A 16,773-nucleotide genomic window follows, 5' to 3' on the forward strand; every position below is an offset into this window, starting at 1 on the left:
AGCCTCAAGGCGTTCCTTAGGGCACCTCCCCGCTCAGCTTCACACGAAACGAGTCATACAGAAGACAGAAAAAAAGAAAAGACACCGACCCCGGGCTGCCCACTCCTCTTCCTCCCCTCCTCACCCCCGCCTTCCCGCCGCACACACCCCCCCGGCCCGCGCCCATCCCCTCATGGCGCTGAAGAGGCGGCGGTACCTCCGAGCCGCTCCCACCCTCGGCGCTGGGCTCGGCGCCAGCTCCGCACGCCGCCGGCACGTCCCCAAGCGGGTCGGTAACGACAGCAACCGTCACCAGCCTTCTCGCGGCGCGCCCGGCGGCGCCGTCACTTCCGTTTCCTGCCGGCGGAGAGAGCGCCCCAGTCCCGCGCGGCCGGCGCGCGCCCTTTCCGTTACACGGACGCGGTCCGTGAGGCGCGAGGCCGCGCGGCTCAGCCAATGGGAGCGCGGCCGCCTCAGGTCCGGGAGAGGAGAGAAGAACGCAGGGCAGGGCGAGGCTTTAAATGCAAATATTTATTATTTCTTTTAAAATGTCTTAACTTTACATTTCGGACTGGTAATAAATGTAAAATATAATTTAAGAAATACACTTGAAAGTTCCCTCTAAAAGCAGACTGAGAAAACAGTACAAAAAAAAAAAAAAAAAAAAAAAAAACAGAACAAAACAAAACAAAAAACAAACCCACAAAACAGAAAAGTGCACCTGTTATAACAAAATTCCAAATACAAAATCCACACGTTACCGCCTGCGTTAATTAGCCTGCTACCGATACACCCGGGGATCTATGACAACTGTATAGGAAGCAGCATAGTGGATACTGGTTGGATTACACGTTAGCAGAGGATCCTGGCGCCCAGCTTTGCTGATGCGTGTCCCCGCCATTCCATGAGTGCGTCAGCCTTACGCCTGCTCCATGCACCCACTGGTGTGTGCTCACACGGTGCTCAGAGTTGGGGTTGGTCCTTCCAGAGCTGCGCCCGTAGCACTGGGCTCAAGTAATACCCATCTGACGGGGAGAAGCAGTCAGGCCAAGCGTTGCTCGGTCTCTGTGCTCTTTTTATTTAGTCTTGTCCTCTACCGTTTGGCCTTAGGAGGAACAAGAATGGCACTTTTAATTATTTTTTATGGTTAACGGCAGATTTTGATACCATATTGTATTATTTCTACGTTTCTGTAACAGTTACAGGCCTTAAGATGGGGTCACGTTAAAGCCCTCAATAATTCTTTGCAGTTCTGATCCCAAAACCTAAAACGGACTAATAGGAAACACTGCTCTGTACACTCTAAACAATACTTCCATACTCATCTTTTAGAAAGTTACATACTGAAAGTGCAACTGCACAGTGAAAGGATGAATGCGTGTAGGAAAAAAATGAAGGATCCCAAAAGGAGAAAGTGGGTTCCTTCATTTCTGTAAAGAGAGGACAGGTCTGAACACAAAAGGGTTTGGCAGTATAGACTTGTAGAATTAAACTCCTGGTGGCAGCTCAAGTGTTTCTTGGCAATACAGCTGCCTGAATAGGGTACACTTCCCCAGCAAAGGGACTCTTTTCTGTTTTATGAGCTGTAATTACTCCAAGACTTCTGTCAGTACCTCTGTCATGTTCAAAGGGGACAGGGAAGGGAAACAGGGCATTGCACGTCTGCATAACGTTGTTCTTTTGGCAAAGCTTTTAAAGTGTGCCTGAAGTAGATAATAAAAGTTACGGAGGCATAAAACAGAAAGGGTGGAGGCTGCAAAGTACCATCCTATAAAATCACAAAGGTAGAAAAGGTGGAGGGAGAAAAAGGAGAAGTTTTTCAATAGATATAGATACCTTTAAGGAAGAAAGTGTTGTTTGGTTTTTTTAGGAACCTGTGAAGAGGTGAAGGAGTGTGAACAAGAGCCCTCTCAGAAGAGGAAACGCTGCTAGTAATGTAGAGGAAGAATCCTCCAGAGTATCCAAACCTGCCTGCATCAGGGAGGTTGGAACTAGATAATCATTGGGTCCTTCCAACCCAAGCCTTTCTATGATTCTATGACTATCATGAGAGTAGAGCAAAGAAATGTACACAGTGTTGCTGCTTGCCTCTCACTGCCTCAGATTTTAAGTAAACACAGGGAGAACATGATGCAAAAGTAAAAAAAAAAAAAAAAAAAAAAGAAGAAGAAGAAGAAGAAAGAAAAGAGGTTCAGAAGTGACAGTAATGGGATAAGGAAGGGAGAGACCAAGGTGTGACCAAAAAGAGGCAGAACAGTGGTGACACACCTGTGACACTCTCCTGTGCAAAATGGAGAGTTCTAGACCAGAACCTCATCTGATTTTTTTAATACAGTCTTAGTTAATTGACTGAAATTACTGAGATTAGCTATGCAGCTGATGCTCTTTACATTGCCTTCTGCCACATTGTTTGTATTTTCCTCATACTTAGGCACTGGAAAACCGTAATTCTACCAATACAAGTGTGAAAAGGAAGTTTTGAATGTTGTACAGCTGTCACTGCAACACCATTGCAACAGGAAATACTGGGATTCCAATTCAAGCTGCACAACCAGAGCACTGGGTTACAGTTCACTGTCAGTGACCAGCTGCAAGGGTGTTAATGCAGACACTGAATTTGTCACAGTTTCAAAGAGTAACTCCATGCATGGAAGAGGAGCACTGCATGCCTCCTAGAATGATGCTTTCAGTTCGATGGAGAAACACAGCCTAGCACTGAATGACCCTAACCCTTGTTTTCAGGGAGCACAGAATTGCTGGCCATGTGTAGAGAATTAATGCTGTAGTCACAAAACACCTTGACAGCAGTGTGTCACTCAAGGTGATAATTCTTCACCTTGATGATTCTTCAAGATCATCAATGATCTTGTTCAGTGCTGTTAACTGAAATATGCACTTCAAACTACATTTGAATTTCTATCTAAATTCAAACTAGATTTAAAGAAATTGGAATCTATCTCAATTTACATCCCAACACAACTTGCAATGTGAGAAAACCTGTAATTCAGTTAAATTTTATCAGTGCGGGCTCCACAAAACCAGGAACACTGTTGGTCATATTTGACTTGCTTCAGTTTCCAGAGCATCTGAGAACAGTTTGTTACAAGCAAAGACAAATCTAAAAACTACGAATATCAATTTTGAGAAAATGTCACTCAGGCCAGTGTATAGAACGCAGCTCTCTACAGGTAAAAAAGCAATGTGATAAGTGAGAAAAGAAGGGGAAGAAAAGGACGTGGTAAGTTTGCAGGGGGAGGGAAGTAGTTATGGTAGTATTATGGAGAAATGTGTGAATATGTGCCACTTGCATTCAAAGGTGTACTTGTCAGGATGGTGGCATCTATGAAGATAAGCTACTGGTAGCCTTCGTCTATGAGTCTTGTTCGTCTAAATGAGAGCCTTGTGGCTAAACCCTGAGCATGGCCACCTGCAGAACCTCTAATCTTGCTGCACGCGTTACAGAAGTCTGCTTCAGTTATGACACGAGATTTCATAGAGGATTTTACAAGACGTAAGAGAGGAAGAAAATCCAGGGGAAGAAACTTGTTTTCTAGTGAGTGAACAAAAGGAAAAGACAAGAAATAAAGTACAAAAGCTCTACATATCTATCACTGAGCTCGGGTCTTAGTTACATGACACTCCAATAAAAGAAAATGAGTAAGGGTTTATTTTGTGACTTCCTGAGGCAATATAGAGATAGAAGAAATTATATCTTTTTATTATTTCAATTAAAATATCCTATTTTTATTTTTTTGAGACAAATCAATGGCTTTTATGAAATAACTACCCTGGGTGAGGTTGTCCTACTTAAGTTCCAATATGGCTTCAACAGAAAGAATTAAGCAGGGCTTCCAGGAAGCAGAAGCTGATTCTGTCCCACAGACTATTCCTTGCCTCAGGCTGGATGCTTTCCACTTAAGTATTTTAAGCACTGGGCATTTCCAGGAGAATTGCACATGTCCTGTCAATGTTAATACTATATCAAGGATCATAACGATTAGTCTTTCTGAACCGGCTGACATACAAATGTCAGACCTCTCTAAGCCATCCGGATGAGACTGAGACTCAGTTCTAAGGATTTCAGGAATGTATCAGTGTCTTCTAATCAAGGGCAATGAAAACATTAACACATTATAACCAAGTACTAGGAAGTCAGTCCATCCTACAAAGAGTTTAGGTATAGCTGTTTGCTCTTCTGTTTCACTAGTTAAATCTCCAGACTGTGGACCAACGGAAACCAGGTCATCCCTTGCACACAATGCTCTCTTTTCAGATTCTCAAAACAGTGTTCTATTTTGGTATCCCAAGAGTCTGGATTAAATATGAATTATCGATAGTGTTACCTACAGTGAAGGTCTGCCCCAGTTTCAGCCACTGGTGTTAACTGCATCCTGTCAAACCTTAGAATAGCCAAAAAAATGCACTCTATTTACTGTACACATGTACCCTTAGCTCAAATCAGGATGGTTTTTAGGTAAAAACAGGGGGTTTAAGTGGCATGCTTTAATAGGACCAGCATCTGTAAGGTTCTGTGCAGCTGTCCACTAACAGCTAAATGAGGCCAAATTCACAGCGAAGGCAACAGCTTTATCACTGATAATAATCTCTGGTGTCTGTGGGCTCAGTAACATCTCAGAGGCAGATACACTCTCAGACAACTGCAAAAAACACACACAAAAAAATCACACACACACATACACACACACAAATCCAAGAAAACAAACCACCAAACCACCAAACCTCTGAATACCAGAATTAAGTAGTTTGTTCTGACTCTGACTCTGAAGAATTGACAGCTGAAGAAGTCTGAATGCTATTGTCAGTCAGGTCTTAGAAAGCACCGCGTCGACACTGGGAAAAGAAATGCATTTCTTTCAGCCTGAATACTCCATGTTTGTAGCAGGCAAGCATTTCACTGGGCATTTCTTCTACAAGAGGAATTTTTTCCTTGTTACAATAAATACACTGGGAGGCTCCTAAAACAGATCTTAGGGGTGTGCTTGGAGGATAGAAATACCAACTTACTAAGGATAAAAGCCAAACATCACTGATTGGAAGCATCTTAAACTCTTCTTTTCTAAGCGGTAGTTTTTAAAATAGTACCAATAATACCAGAACAGCGACCACTACAAAGAGAAAGTAACAATTTAAAGCAACTGCCCTGTCTTTTTCCTCTGCCAAGGGATCATTAATGCCTGGATACAAAAAGGTTTTTTAACATTAAATCACTGTTAATTTAACGGGGTACAATGCAATGTCAGATTTTGGTCCAGAGGGGATGAAGGACAGATACCTGCTCTTTAAAAACAGATATGAGGAGACTGGTTTTCAGCATTTATTTTCCCAAATAGTGCAATATGCAAAGTTCTTAAACGAAGAAAATATGATACATGGCCTAAGTGTAAATTACCCTGTATTTTAATGGATTTAGACTTCATGGAACAATAAGGAAGGAAATCTGATCACATTTGCACAGGGAGGAGTTAGGAGGTGATATCTCATTTGAAGTGACACCTTAATTCGTCCTCTTGGAAGAAGGCCATTCTTGTATCAGATTAGATTTTCCTACATGCAGAAGTTTAACCAACTGTTACAATATCTATTAAGATGAGTAAAATATAGCTGGATTTGTTGGGAGCCTGAGAAAAGTCATCTCTGCTGAAATAGACCAGAAGAGCCTTAGACTAAGGTAAGTCAACAAAACAGACTTTATTCTGTATTGGAAGAACTTTAGAGAACTTCTGTTGGGATGATATAATTCTGCCTCTGTAGTTATGCCATGAAATATTTATAAGCACAGACAAGGCACTCGGAGGCACAGTGCTCTACAACATTGCACCTGCTGTGACCATTTACATCTGTGCAAAAATGACATCAGCGTTTGCAGATGTGGATAGTAGTGTTTTATGGTCACATTGCACTAATCCAAACGATAAGAGAAAGTGTAAGGTAGTGCTAAACCAGGCAGGCCTGGGTAGTCTCATTTGGAGGAGTATCATGGTGAGTCCAAGAGTGGAGTTAAACAAACAGCTTTCTGGCAGTCTTGCCAACATGTCCTCCATTTGCTCCACATTGCCCTATCTCTACAATACCCCATTTCTGGTCTTGTTTTTGTAGATAGTGAATCAGTGGGGCAGACTTTGTGCAGCTCTGCTGATTTCTCAGTCTCACTCGAATACCACCATCGGTTTGCCTGATTGGGCTTAGCTTTATGTGAGATGAACAGTGATGTACTAGATTGTGGAGTAATTACAGTTTCATCTCGGAATGGGGTCTGATGTTGCATTGTACCCACGGTGAAAGTGTTAAGGCAAGGATATCAAGACTGTCTCAATTAAGAGACAGTATGTAGTCAGCAGGGAACGGATACATCTCAGATACAAAAATAAAAATAAAAAATGAGATGTTCTCTTGGCTTGAGTTAGGTCAGCTGGACTATGACAGAATTAACTTGAGCTGCAGAAAGACATTATTGCCCTTCTTATCCACTCCTGCCTTTCTGCGGGGAACGCGTCCTTATGCAGGACAATCATCAAAAGTTTCATTTCTGTGTAAAGTGCAGCATTTCAGATCAAACCGTTGTTCATAAGCTGAACTGACATGCAGAGAATGCATGTACTTACTTCTGCCAACTCCAATGTGCAGGCAGTAACTTCTACCAGACTTGGAAAAGAGTGGCCTCCCAACTGCCACTCCCTGTGCAAAACTATTCCCCTACCTCAAAACTGCACTTACACCATTTACAGAATTTGGGAGAAATCTATGCCACTTCGCTGGCATGTGTACAGCCATGCCCACAGTGCCTAGAAGGAATGAAGACATCAGAATTATTTATAACATTTTGAAAAAGCAAACATTCACTATAGGGCTTCTTTAAAAAAAGCACATATACATCTAGTTGTTTTTTTTTTAATGATATGGGTTTTCTATAGTTGAAGGTGATATAAAGTTGAAATAGTGCAATTGTAAAACAAAATTAGTGCAGGAGTCAAACTACAACAACCAAAACTGAAGTTGTAGATTGTTTTTTAAAGTGGAAATACGTGACTATCTGGCTTCAAAAGAAAGCATATGGATCTGTTTTCAAAAGCACAGAAGTGCACCAGAGTGCTTTTCAAAGTCATAAATCCAGTCGTCTCTCGGTGAGGTTAAGATTTTCTTTAGGAGATGAAATGAAGATGCTTTTTAAAAAAGATGGTTCTAATCTTAGTGTGGGATCTGAGTTTTGCTGTCAGATGACAGTGACTAACAGGCTGCTATCAGTCAAAGAGATACCATCACATTTAAAAGTGCATTTCTTTTGTTAATGTTACAAGTAAGAGCAAGGAAGATAACTGGTGAAATATTTTCTTCTAGTGTACATTTAAAAGCCTTTTGTAACTCATTTAAAGAAGTGGATAACATCCTATTGTTCAGTCTTTCAAACAGCGACATGAAAGGCGAATGGCTTTAAAATGGAAAATATGTACTAAAGCATTATTATTGTCTAGAAAACATGGGGAAAAGCTTAGTTTGAAGTGCAATAACTTGTAATGCGTTTTGTGAATGTTATTTGTTTTAAATTAATGCTGTCCTTTTAAATTAAGAATACTCCGTGTGTTTGGGAAGCCCTTGCCTGTTGTCATCAACTTGATATTGAGATAAAGGAATAGATGATACTTTAAATTAGAATGGCTAAAAATAAAAATGAATAACTCCAAAGGTAAACTCCTGGCCACACTGAACACCATAAACATTTTGTCTTTTCACAGAGGCATCACATCAGCTTGAGAAGAAAAGAGCAAAGGCAAAAACCTGAAATAGCTACACCTTGTTACAGAACTGCAGACATGAGAGGAAAACTGAAGACACATTAGCAGGTACACCTGTGCAATAATTACTGATTATTTTTCTGTATCTGAGGTTTGGTCTTTCTTTCCTTCCAAAGATCACTAAGAGAATGGCTGTGTTTAAAGGCACGTGTGGGAGTGAGTGTGCATCTGTGTCTGTTTTGTTCCACACACAGAAGTACACGCACACACACACTTAGTATCTTTCCACTGTTTTTTAATTTTAGTAACTCATTTAACCCAACTGGAAGTGAAGCTATGATTTCTTTTTGCTTTCAACATTATAAATATTCCCAATGCTATAGAATCTATTGTAAGAATGTACATTCAGTGGCTTTATGAGGCACAGGACCTGCTATTGTATTTTCAGGGAAGCTCATGTGTGCTCTGTTCTGTCCACTGTTGGACAACGGTGGGGAATCCAGGGGCTCACGCTTGATTGCCTGAACCAAGCAAGGGTTTTTAAATTCACACGGCATTTTAAACACCTCGTTACTCTGCTCCTTCTCCCCTGGAGCAAGGCTGTAGAACTGGCCGTAGCCCTCGGTGTGCGGCTGGTCAGGCAGGCTTTCCAAGCAGGCAGAGGAGTTCTGGGGGCAAAACGGGGCCACCTCTCTGTTACGCAAACCCTTGCAAGATCTGTTCAGATTGAGATTGCTGGGATGATTTGCTACAATGCACTGCCAGTTATGTGGCGTGTAAAGGCAGTGCCTTGGCTTCTGGCAAGGTGAAGCTTGCTGACAGAGGTCCGGTTCTGCTTTAAGGTGCACCCTATTGGGATAGCTGAACAACTGCTTCCTCATGGTGCCGTTCTCATCCAGCCAGGCACGGTTTTGTGGCATCGGGTAGTTATCAGCAATGTTTTCAGAATCAGAATCGTATTCTGTTTTGATAGGCATATCCAAGGGAAACGCTGCATCATAGAGAGACTCTGAGGATATTAATGATCTCTGCAGTTTCAGGTGGTCTGCAGTATAGTTCTCCACAGCACGTTGTTGTAAGCCTGAGTAAGACTGACAATTTTCTGCACTACCCCAGTGGGAAGGACAAGTTGATGCTAAATTTAAGAAACTTTGGTCTCTGTTGTAGAACGATCCAGCTCTTCTGTTTGAACACGCATTCATTCGCTGATTTATAGAACAAGAGCTTGAGTTTCTGAAAGTCCAGCTATTGTTTGTGGTGCAGTTGTTTTGAATGCCTAAAACTGGTGTATTAGAAGTGAGCGATTCCTCCTGCACGAAACACTCACCATTTGTATGAGGCTCAAACTTCACTTTTACGTTATCTTGCTCATTTTTAACAGCTGTCCAGTTGAGATGCTTCAATTGGCCCAGGGTTTCAATGGCACCGTTGTAGGAAAGTCCCTCCAGGTTTCCTTTCAAACTGGCAAAACTGTTCGGTATCTTCAGTTGTTCATCTTCTTCCCTTTCAGTAACAGTAGGAAAAAAGAAAACAACATTCAAGAAGAGGTTTCTAAATGGATTTTTTCTGTGTTACGAATGGAGTAATTTGACATATACTACAAGCACTATTTTTCCTTAGTTTAGTACCTCATATTCTTTTCCATATAAACTTTGTATTCATCCAAGTTTCCATGCACGTGAGCATCACTGTGTGCACAACTACCTTTCCGTGGCACTCTTACATTTAACTTATGACGTACATTTAGTTCAGGCACACAGTTCATAAAGACTTTAAATATCGTAGTATTTTACGTGCAGTATGGTAACTACCTTACACTGTCATTCTTCTGTTAAAACGTATCTAGTCAACGTCCTTGTGCAAAAACAAAAGTCTAGAGATAGGGTGCAAATAGCACGTTAAATGAGATGTATTTTGTTAGCGAGTAGTTATTAAGATGCCTAAGAACTTTCTCATCAAAGCAATTTGAGTATGAAACATGGGAGTCTTGTATTTCGAGAACGCATAATTAGCAGAGAGGAAACAAAATACCCAAATTAAGTGTCCAGAATAGTCACAGATGTTCGTATTGGATGCAGGGCTATTTGACCTGTCCGGCTTAATTTGTTTTGCCTTTAATTGTCCAAGATGATCTGTGAATTAACTTTCCATGACCTTACACTGAAGAACTCAACATTTTTTAAGAGTCCAAAGAAAACTGCCTGAGCATTTTCGTACTCAATGCAGCAGTTTTTTTAACTCCAAACTCCAAATCTCCAGGATCACAATTTGCTGGAATTAGCAAATGTGCTGTTTTGCAACCATGCAGAATCTGTGCTATGAACCTGCACCCTCCTTGTCAGAATGAGAAGTTTGCATCGCAATAAGGAGCCAGGCATGAAAAGCTGGAGAGATTTTCAGACTTTTTTCTTGACTCCCTATTACAAACGTTTTCTTTGGGTATGGACTTAATGCGCAAGCATGAGAATTTCCAGTAGAGGGAGTTCATGCTATTATAAAGAGAGAACTTCCCCACAGTAACGAACATACAGCCCAGAACAGAGAGCATTTTCTTTCGTTTTCTTCTTAAGTACTCTAGGATGCAAGTTCGCTGCAGAATTACCCCTTGGGAAATGGTCCAATTGGGAAAAAAGATTGGACGATATGCAAATAGTAATAAAAGTTTAGATCACCAAATCAAGAATTTTACAGTGAAACAGTGAAATTTCTCGAAAGAATGTGTTTCCAGGAAGAAAACATGCATTTTAACAAAAACAAAAACAAAAAAAAACAGTGCAGGTAAAAACAACAGGTAGAATCTACTGCACAACAGTGGGAGGACAGAACTGAGTATCATCTGTGAGGCCAACTCTAGTAACGCTTCAGCTTGTAGGAACTATTAAACAAAAAGGTAGATTTAAATGGCTCAGTGTGTAAAAATGTAACTAAATAAGCATCAAAGAGCGTGCTTAATTGCACAGAAAACAATATAAAAGGGAGACTTGAATACAAGGAACAGCCACTCTTAATCTGTTTTTTAGAAGTTCACTACTTTGCATGGCAAGATGACGTTTGTGCTATCCCAGTAAAAGTAAAGAGGTGAGAGGTCCTCTGCTATTCAAAAGATCCTGGAAGGTATGCTGCCTGCAAGGGGCATCTACTCTAGAAGTTCCAAGGTATTTTTTTTTAATTTATTTTTCCACCTGTAAGGCATCCGAAAGGAAAAGAGCAGAGAGACTGGTCACGTGTTCTTCTCATGACCAGGTGGTGGCTATGTAAATCTCCTGGCCCCTGCTCTTCCCTCAGACAGGTGTCAACTGGGACAGCCCCATGGAGGAAGGAGGAAAAGCCTGTGCAGGAGGAAAGGGGAAAACCCAATGGAGAATTCCTCTCTGAATGCACATCTGTTGGGTATAGTTTCCATTCCAAAGCCTACAGCCTACAGCCAGCTATGTATATGATCTGCAAACATACAGTGAATACGAGCATTCCTGTTTCGATTATGTTGAACATCCACAATTAAAAACATAAGCTCAATTGTCATCCACAAAGACCAAAAAAAAAAAAAGCTTAACATTACCAAATATTAGGAAAAGTCAGGGCACTCCATCAACAGAGTTTCTTTCAGCTGTAATGTAAAACCAAACCCCAGAATACATTTTTGTGCAAGAAAGCCAAAACATATTAAAAACGAAGCAGTCTGAGGTACTTTTTTAGTATGTATGTACACTCAACTTCAAATGAAAGAAGACTGAAGAATGCAAACATATTGTTTGGGATTATAACAGCCTTCATATGATCTGGGACATAAATGGATTTTTTTTGTTAAATAAACTAAGTCCTTCTTATACACATATTTTCTTAGGATGCTACATTCATTTTAAAGATCTCAGACATTAGGAATAAGGTCATTTTTCTAAAATACGGATTTTTTTTAGTATTGGAAAATATACTTACTTCAGCATTTGCTGTTGGGCAACAACATATTCTGAACAACCACTTCGATACAGAAGTTGAGTGTTAGCTTGAACCCAGACCCAGTGATCTTCATTTGTTTGTACTTTGACTAGAGAAATGCCATTTTCTCCATTATTCTTTGCTATGCAATTTAAAAGAAAGTATATTTTAATTCAAGCAGTTTTTAAGATTTTTTTTCTTATCTTTAAAAATTATTTTTGGTATTTACTGGTGAATGCTAACAGGTTTGTTTGCTGCCTTGGAATCATCAGCAGAGGAAAGTACGTGCTAAAATATGTCACAGAACTAGGAAAACTACATGAAGAATAAAACTTGAAAAATCAAAGGTGGTGATTACAAACACTTAAGCTGTAATGAAAGATATTTCAGTATTATTATTTCGTTACCATTTTCCCCTCTCTCATTAGTATTCTTACATCAATGATAAAATATTAATGAAAAATGGGGCTATGACAATGGTTTTAAAGAAGTTACAGGCTTCCGCAGCTACAACCGAAGGCTGAGTACAATTCTACGGAAGAAGTTGCCCTTTAGAGAAGACTCACCACGAGAATTCTATCCATTGCAAAAACCTGAATTACAGCATAGGTTCTCATGCTATTGCCACACCCGAACACTGGAAAAGCATGAGTCAAAGTCACAAGCAAATCATGAGTTTGCAAGACAGTATGTTTGAATTTTCCTTCTACTTTCTGATCTTTTGGGGAAACTAGCATCAATAATATATTGTCTGGTTTTCTTCACATAGGAATGGATATGATTGTTATAAAGAAAATGGAAAGAAAAAAAAAAAAGAGAGCAATGGGACCAAAACCTGGAAAGCCTAACAGGTGAAAAGAAAAGGCAAGATTCTTTCTCCACAGGCTGTATATCAACTAGAAGTACTTAGCATACCTTTGAATTGGTTCTCAGTAATCTGTAATACATTAGCGAAAGCTGCACCTTCGTGATGACAGTTTCTTCCATATAATTCTGCTGCTTCACACAGACCTGAATTACTTTTGGTACTGGAGCTGTAAGGGTCAGAAAATGGGGGAAATTCCTTGTCAGTGAATGACAACAAAGCAAAATTACAAACTCTGAAAGATGTGATTTTCAAGCTGTTGACCATTCTCAAAGATTGATGCTTTAAATATATAATAACCAACGCTAAATAATCATCTATGTTTCATCATACAGTTGCTCAAACTGGAGTATGACTGGAATTCTGCATCCAATTAAAAGGAATAGGTATGTTTAGGAGTATTCTGTTCATGGCTTACTATATCTGGAATAGTAAGTTCTAGCTTGAATTGAGACAAACGTTGTGTACATTCTGCTCTGCCTGTCGTTCAAGGTACTTACTCACGAGCAATACACTTAAAGATTACCATGACTTCGATCTGCAACAATCATGTGATTTTAATGGTTTTCTTCCAATCTTTAGTTTGAAATATATATCAGACTTTGTAAATTCTGTAACAATCCTTTCCAAACTTTTTCCTTCAGCAAGAAAGAAATAGCTATATACATTTCCCGACCATCCTTGGACAGCATGCTTTAAACCTGAATCAAATGAAATACTGAAATGTTGTTTTTTAAAAAAATATAAATAAAATAATAATACAAATAAGATAGGAAATATATGAAGCACATCTTTTTTTTCTTTTTTCTTTTTTCTTTTTGGTCAAATCCTTAATCACTGCCCAGTTTTCTACTTTTATAGCTAGTAGAATGAAATATTTCTTTGATAACTTCCAAAGATTAGGGAGGGGAATCTGGATAAATTATGCATATTTACTTTCTGAGAAAGAGGTAATATAGAGAGTTATTTAGCACCACTTGTACATTTAATAAACTGGAAGCTCACGGTATATTTTACTAAATGCTATACGATTAATTTGAAGATACTTTGTATTCACTGCTGCATCATCAGCTTTGTGTTTTGCTTTCACAAGCAGGCTTTTCATCTTCATCTCCGTCACAGAAGGGAGTAGAAGTGGTACCACTATGCAGAATAAGGACAGTTGAGGTGGTAATACTGCTCCTGATGAGGACTTCTTCCTTTGTCCAAAAAGAAACTTTAGTTTGCCTTGAAACTGCATTGTCTGTTATACAAAAACACAACAGAATTATCGTAAGCATTTCATGTATAAACATTTAAAGAATGCTAATAAGAGCTATGCCACCTTTTGATTAAGTAACAACAAAACCAGTTTTGAAACGGAGAAAAAAAAAACAAAGAAAATTGTAATATCTTCTTAAAGTTTAAATGGTGTAATTTTAGAGGCATGGTGAGTAAATTTTACTCTATAGAGAGTAAAATGTGACATTTGAGTCTTTTCATCTCCAGTGTGCTTAAAGCAGAAGTTCTGCATTATGTTCTGTTCTCCAAGAGTGGCAGCTTTTGATGGTGCAAACAGCCATTTCCTGCATGCCTGGATCTCTATTTTTTCCAGGCTCTGTTCAGACCCACAGTCTTCCTGCAAATGAGCATCTGAGACAGAGGTTGCATTTTTCTATCTCTCACTATTCCTCATTTTCTTTGCACATCTGTCTTTGTTAGAAGAGAAAACAAGATTTGTCTTTACTAAGCAAACAAGGAAGTAATTTCTAGTAATAAGCCACTCTTAACAAGAATATTAAATATGCAAAAGACTTTTTAATTTTGTTTTTATTATTAAAGCATCCTTTGCGGAAGTGAGAAAGGAATCAGTTTTATTCCTGTTCCTTTGAAGTAACACTTCATGAATAAATGCTAACGGCTGGAACTTAGTTTTGCCACCCTTGTGCTGGGCAGATATTGTCCAAGAGAGCTTAAAACATAAACATTTATCGGTTCTTTCAATTTGAAATATTACAGCCTTCTCTTCCATTGTTTTTTATACATAATAATAAATGTCTTCAGTTGTTTCTTGTTAGAATACAACAAGTGAAAAGCAAATTCTATCCATGGCTGCAAGCTATCTATGCACGTTCCAGTATTTTTCATCTGAAGTAATTTAAATCTGGTGCATCGTGACTAGCGTTGTCTAAGTAAAATTATACTTACAAGGAAGCCAGAAGTACTGTCCAATAAGCAGCGAACTCGACAGATGAAACAACGAGTTAAGAAGGAAGAATAATCTGTTGTTGTGCTGTCATTCTCTTGTGCTTTAAACAATTTACTGAGAATATATTCTTCTCCTGTCAACAACAATATACATCAGATCACACTAGGAAAGAATGAAGATGTTCTGTACCTTCTTGAAAAGGAAATTGCTAAACATTACTTTATAGAGGGGTGAATATTTGAAATTGCTAAACATTACTTTATAGAGGGGTGAATATTAACTGCATCATGTATAGGCATATCTGGAGATGCTCTACTAAAAGAAAAAAGAAGGGCTTCACAATGGGATTCAGGTGAGTCTCTTCAAAAACTTTGCTTTACTTCCTGAATTCTTCTGGGTTTTAATGATGCAGAGTAGGGTAACAGATGTTACAGATTTTAATATCAGAGACTGGAGAATGCACATTAGAAAAAGGAACAAAATCAGGAAAAAAAATGCTAATGCAAGAAAAACAAAAACAAAAATAAAACAAATGAACAGTGGCTGATTAGCTAACGTTCAGCTGTTGCCTCCTTGATTTTTAATGAAGCATTTGCCATTTTTGGACTACAGGTGCATAGCTTTTGAAACATTTATTTCCCAAAAGACACACACAAGTATTTGTACAGAAGAACGCACTCAGGAATTAAGATTCTCCACTGTGTATACTCAGGACAAAAATAAAATAAAATAATACAAATGTTTAGAACTTTTATAGTTTGAAATACTCATCACATTGTTCAATTTGTTTTCTGCATACTGCCTATAACATCTTGCAAAGTTCTTGTGATCTGTAAGTTTCCTGCAAAATATACTCTGTCCAACTTTGGAATTCTACGAAGTACGAAGTACATGGCTCTGTTCCTAAAGAGAGGCTTCATAATAGTTGCTGAAGGACTTCTTCCAAGTATCTCCCCATTCATCTGAAAAAAATATTTCCTTATCTTCTGGTGAAATGCATACATTTCACTGGGATCCATTCATAAAGTTAACAATTTCAACCCCATTTTCTGTACTTGCGATTTCTGGTTTACACATCATGTAGGAGAAACCTTGAGAATACATGTCCACTTCTCATTCTAGGCAAATACAGCCTCAGAGGAAAAAATGTATTGCCAAATCTGCTTGTTCTTTTAAAGATTCTGATTTATATAAGTTTACATGAGAAAACAAATGGCAGAAGGTCATGTAGTCACTGTGGTACTGCACAGAACTTTGCATGTTGTTTATCTTTTCTTGCTATTGAGAGAAATACTCATGCCCTGATTAGTATGAAGAAAAGACTGGTAGGATGAACACTGATGCTGTTTGTTCTGTCTGGATAAGAATATTCATAAGGACATTAGTCAGAGAAAAATAAAGAAAATATCAACATTCTAGCCTCAACATGTGCACGCTAGCATGAAAAATCCAGAATCAGGGAGAAACATCATTTTGGGTATATTAACACTAGAAATGGCCACTATGCTGCTTTGCAGTGAAGAATCTAACTTGAAAAGGAACAGGGAATAGGTGGAGGGCAGTTCTAATTGTACACTGATGTGTACATTTCCAATAAACTCTATATAGTCCTACCTGTTTCTGTCTGTAGTTGCTGTCCAGACATCTGAGGTGGATTCATGGCCCAGTGCAGTTGTCTACAGAAATCCTGGCGATCATCAACATGAATGTAATCGTATATGTTTTGGTGCATTACATCAGTCTGAAACAATTACAACGAGCAACATTTAATCTGCAGGTTTAATGGGGCAGACCCTTGTATTTAGAATCATAGAATACTTGGGGTCAGAAAGGACTTTAAACACTACCTAATTCCAACCTCTCTGCTATGGGCAGTGACGCCTTCTACAGGACCAGGCTGCCTAAAGTCCCATCCAGCCTAGACTCAAACACCTCCATGTATGGGGCATCCACTGCTTCTCTGCGCAGCCTCATCATCTTCACAGTAAAGGATTTGGGTTGATATCTTCCGAAAAATAATGACTGATGTAGGAAATTTTGAAAGCAGACTCACT

General features: G+C 39.2%; 2 protein-coding genes across 3 annotated transcripts in view; both read right to left on the bottom strand.

Moving 5' to 3' along the window:
* Positions 1 to 880, bottom strand: part of LOC101748694 (dentin sialophosphoprotein-like) — a 33,307-nt gene extending 32,427 nt beyond the window's left edge. Inside the window, exons 1-2 of the mRNA XM_040696428.2 lie at positions 765 to 880; positions 197 to 494 (exon numbers count right to left, since the gene is read on the bottom strand). Coding sequence (XP_040552362.2) covers positions 197 to 494; positions 765 to 880 — 414 coding nt within the window. The remainder of the gene's footprint in view (positions 1 to 196; positions 495 to 764) is intronic.
* AHRR (aryl-hydrocarbon receptor repressor) overlaps positions 491 to 16,773 on the bottom strand; it is a 90,298-nt gene continuing 74,015 nt past the window's right edge. The window contains exons 6-11 of one of the 2 annotated variants that reach the window (XM_025147282.3): positions 16,334 to 16,460; positions 14,719 to 14,852; positions 13,578 to 13,774; positions 12,582 to 12,700; positions 11,667 to 11,808; positions 491 to 9,233 (exon numbers count right to left, since the gene is read on the bottom strand). In XM_025147282.3, coding sequence (XP_025003050.1) covers positions 8,117 to 9,233; positions 11,667 to 11,808; positions 12,582 to 12,700; positions 13,578 to 13,774; positions 14,719 to 14,852; positions 16,334 to 16,460 — 1,836 coding nt within the window. In that variant the 3' untranslated portion in view covers positions 491 to 8,116. The remainder of the gene's footprint in view (positions 9,234 to 11,666; positions 11,809 to 12,581; positions 12,701 to 13,577; positions 13,775 to 14,718; positions 14,853 to 16,333; positions 16,461 to 16,773) is intronic. The other variant, NM_001201387.2, reaches the window with a different exon arrangement.

This window comes from Gallus gallus, chromosome 2 (assembly GCF_016699485.2).
Source record: "Gallus gallus isolate bGalGal1 chromosome 2, bGalGal1.mat.broiler.GRCg7b, whole genome shotgun sequence".
Taxonomy (NCBI): Eukaryota; Metazoa; Chordata; class Aves; order Galliformes; family Phasianidae; genus Gallus; species Gallus gallus.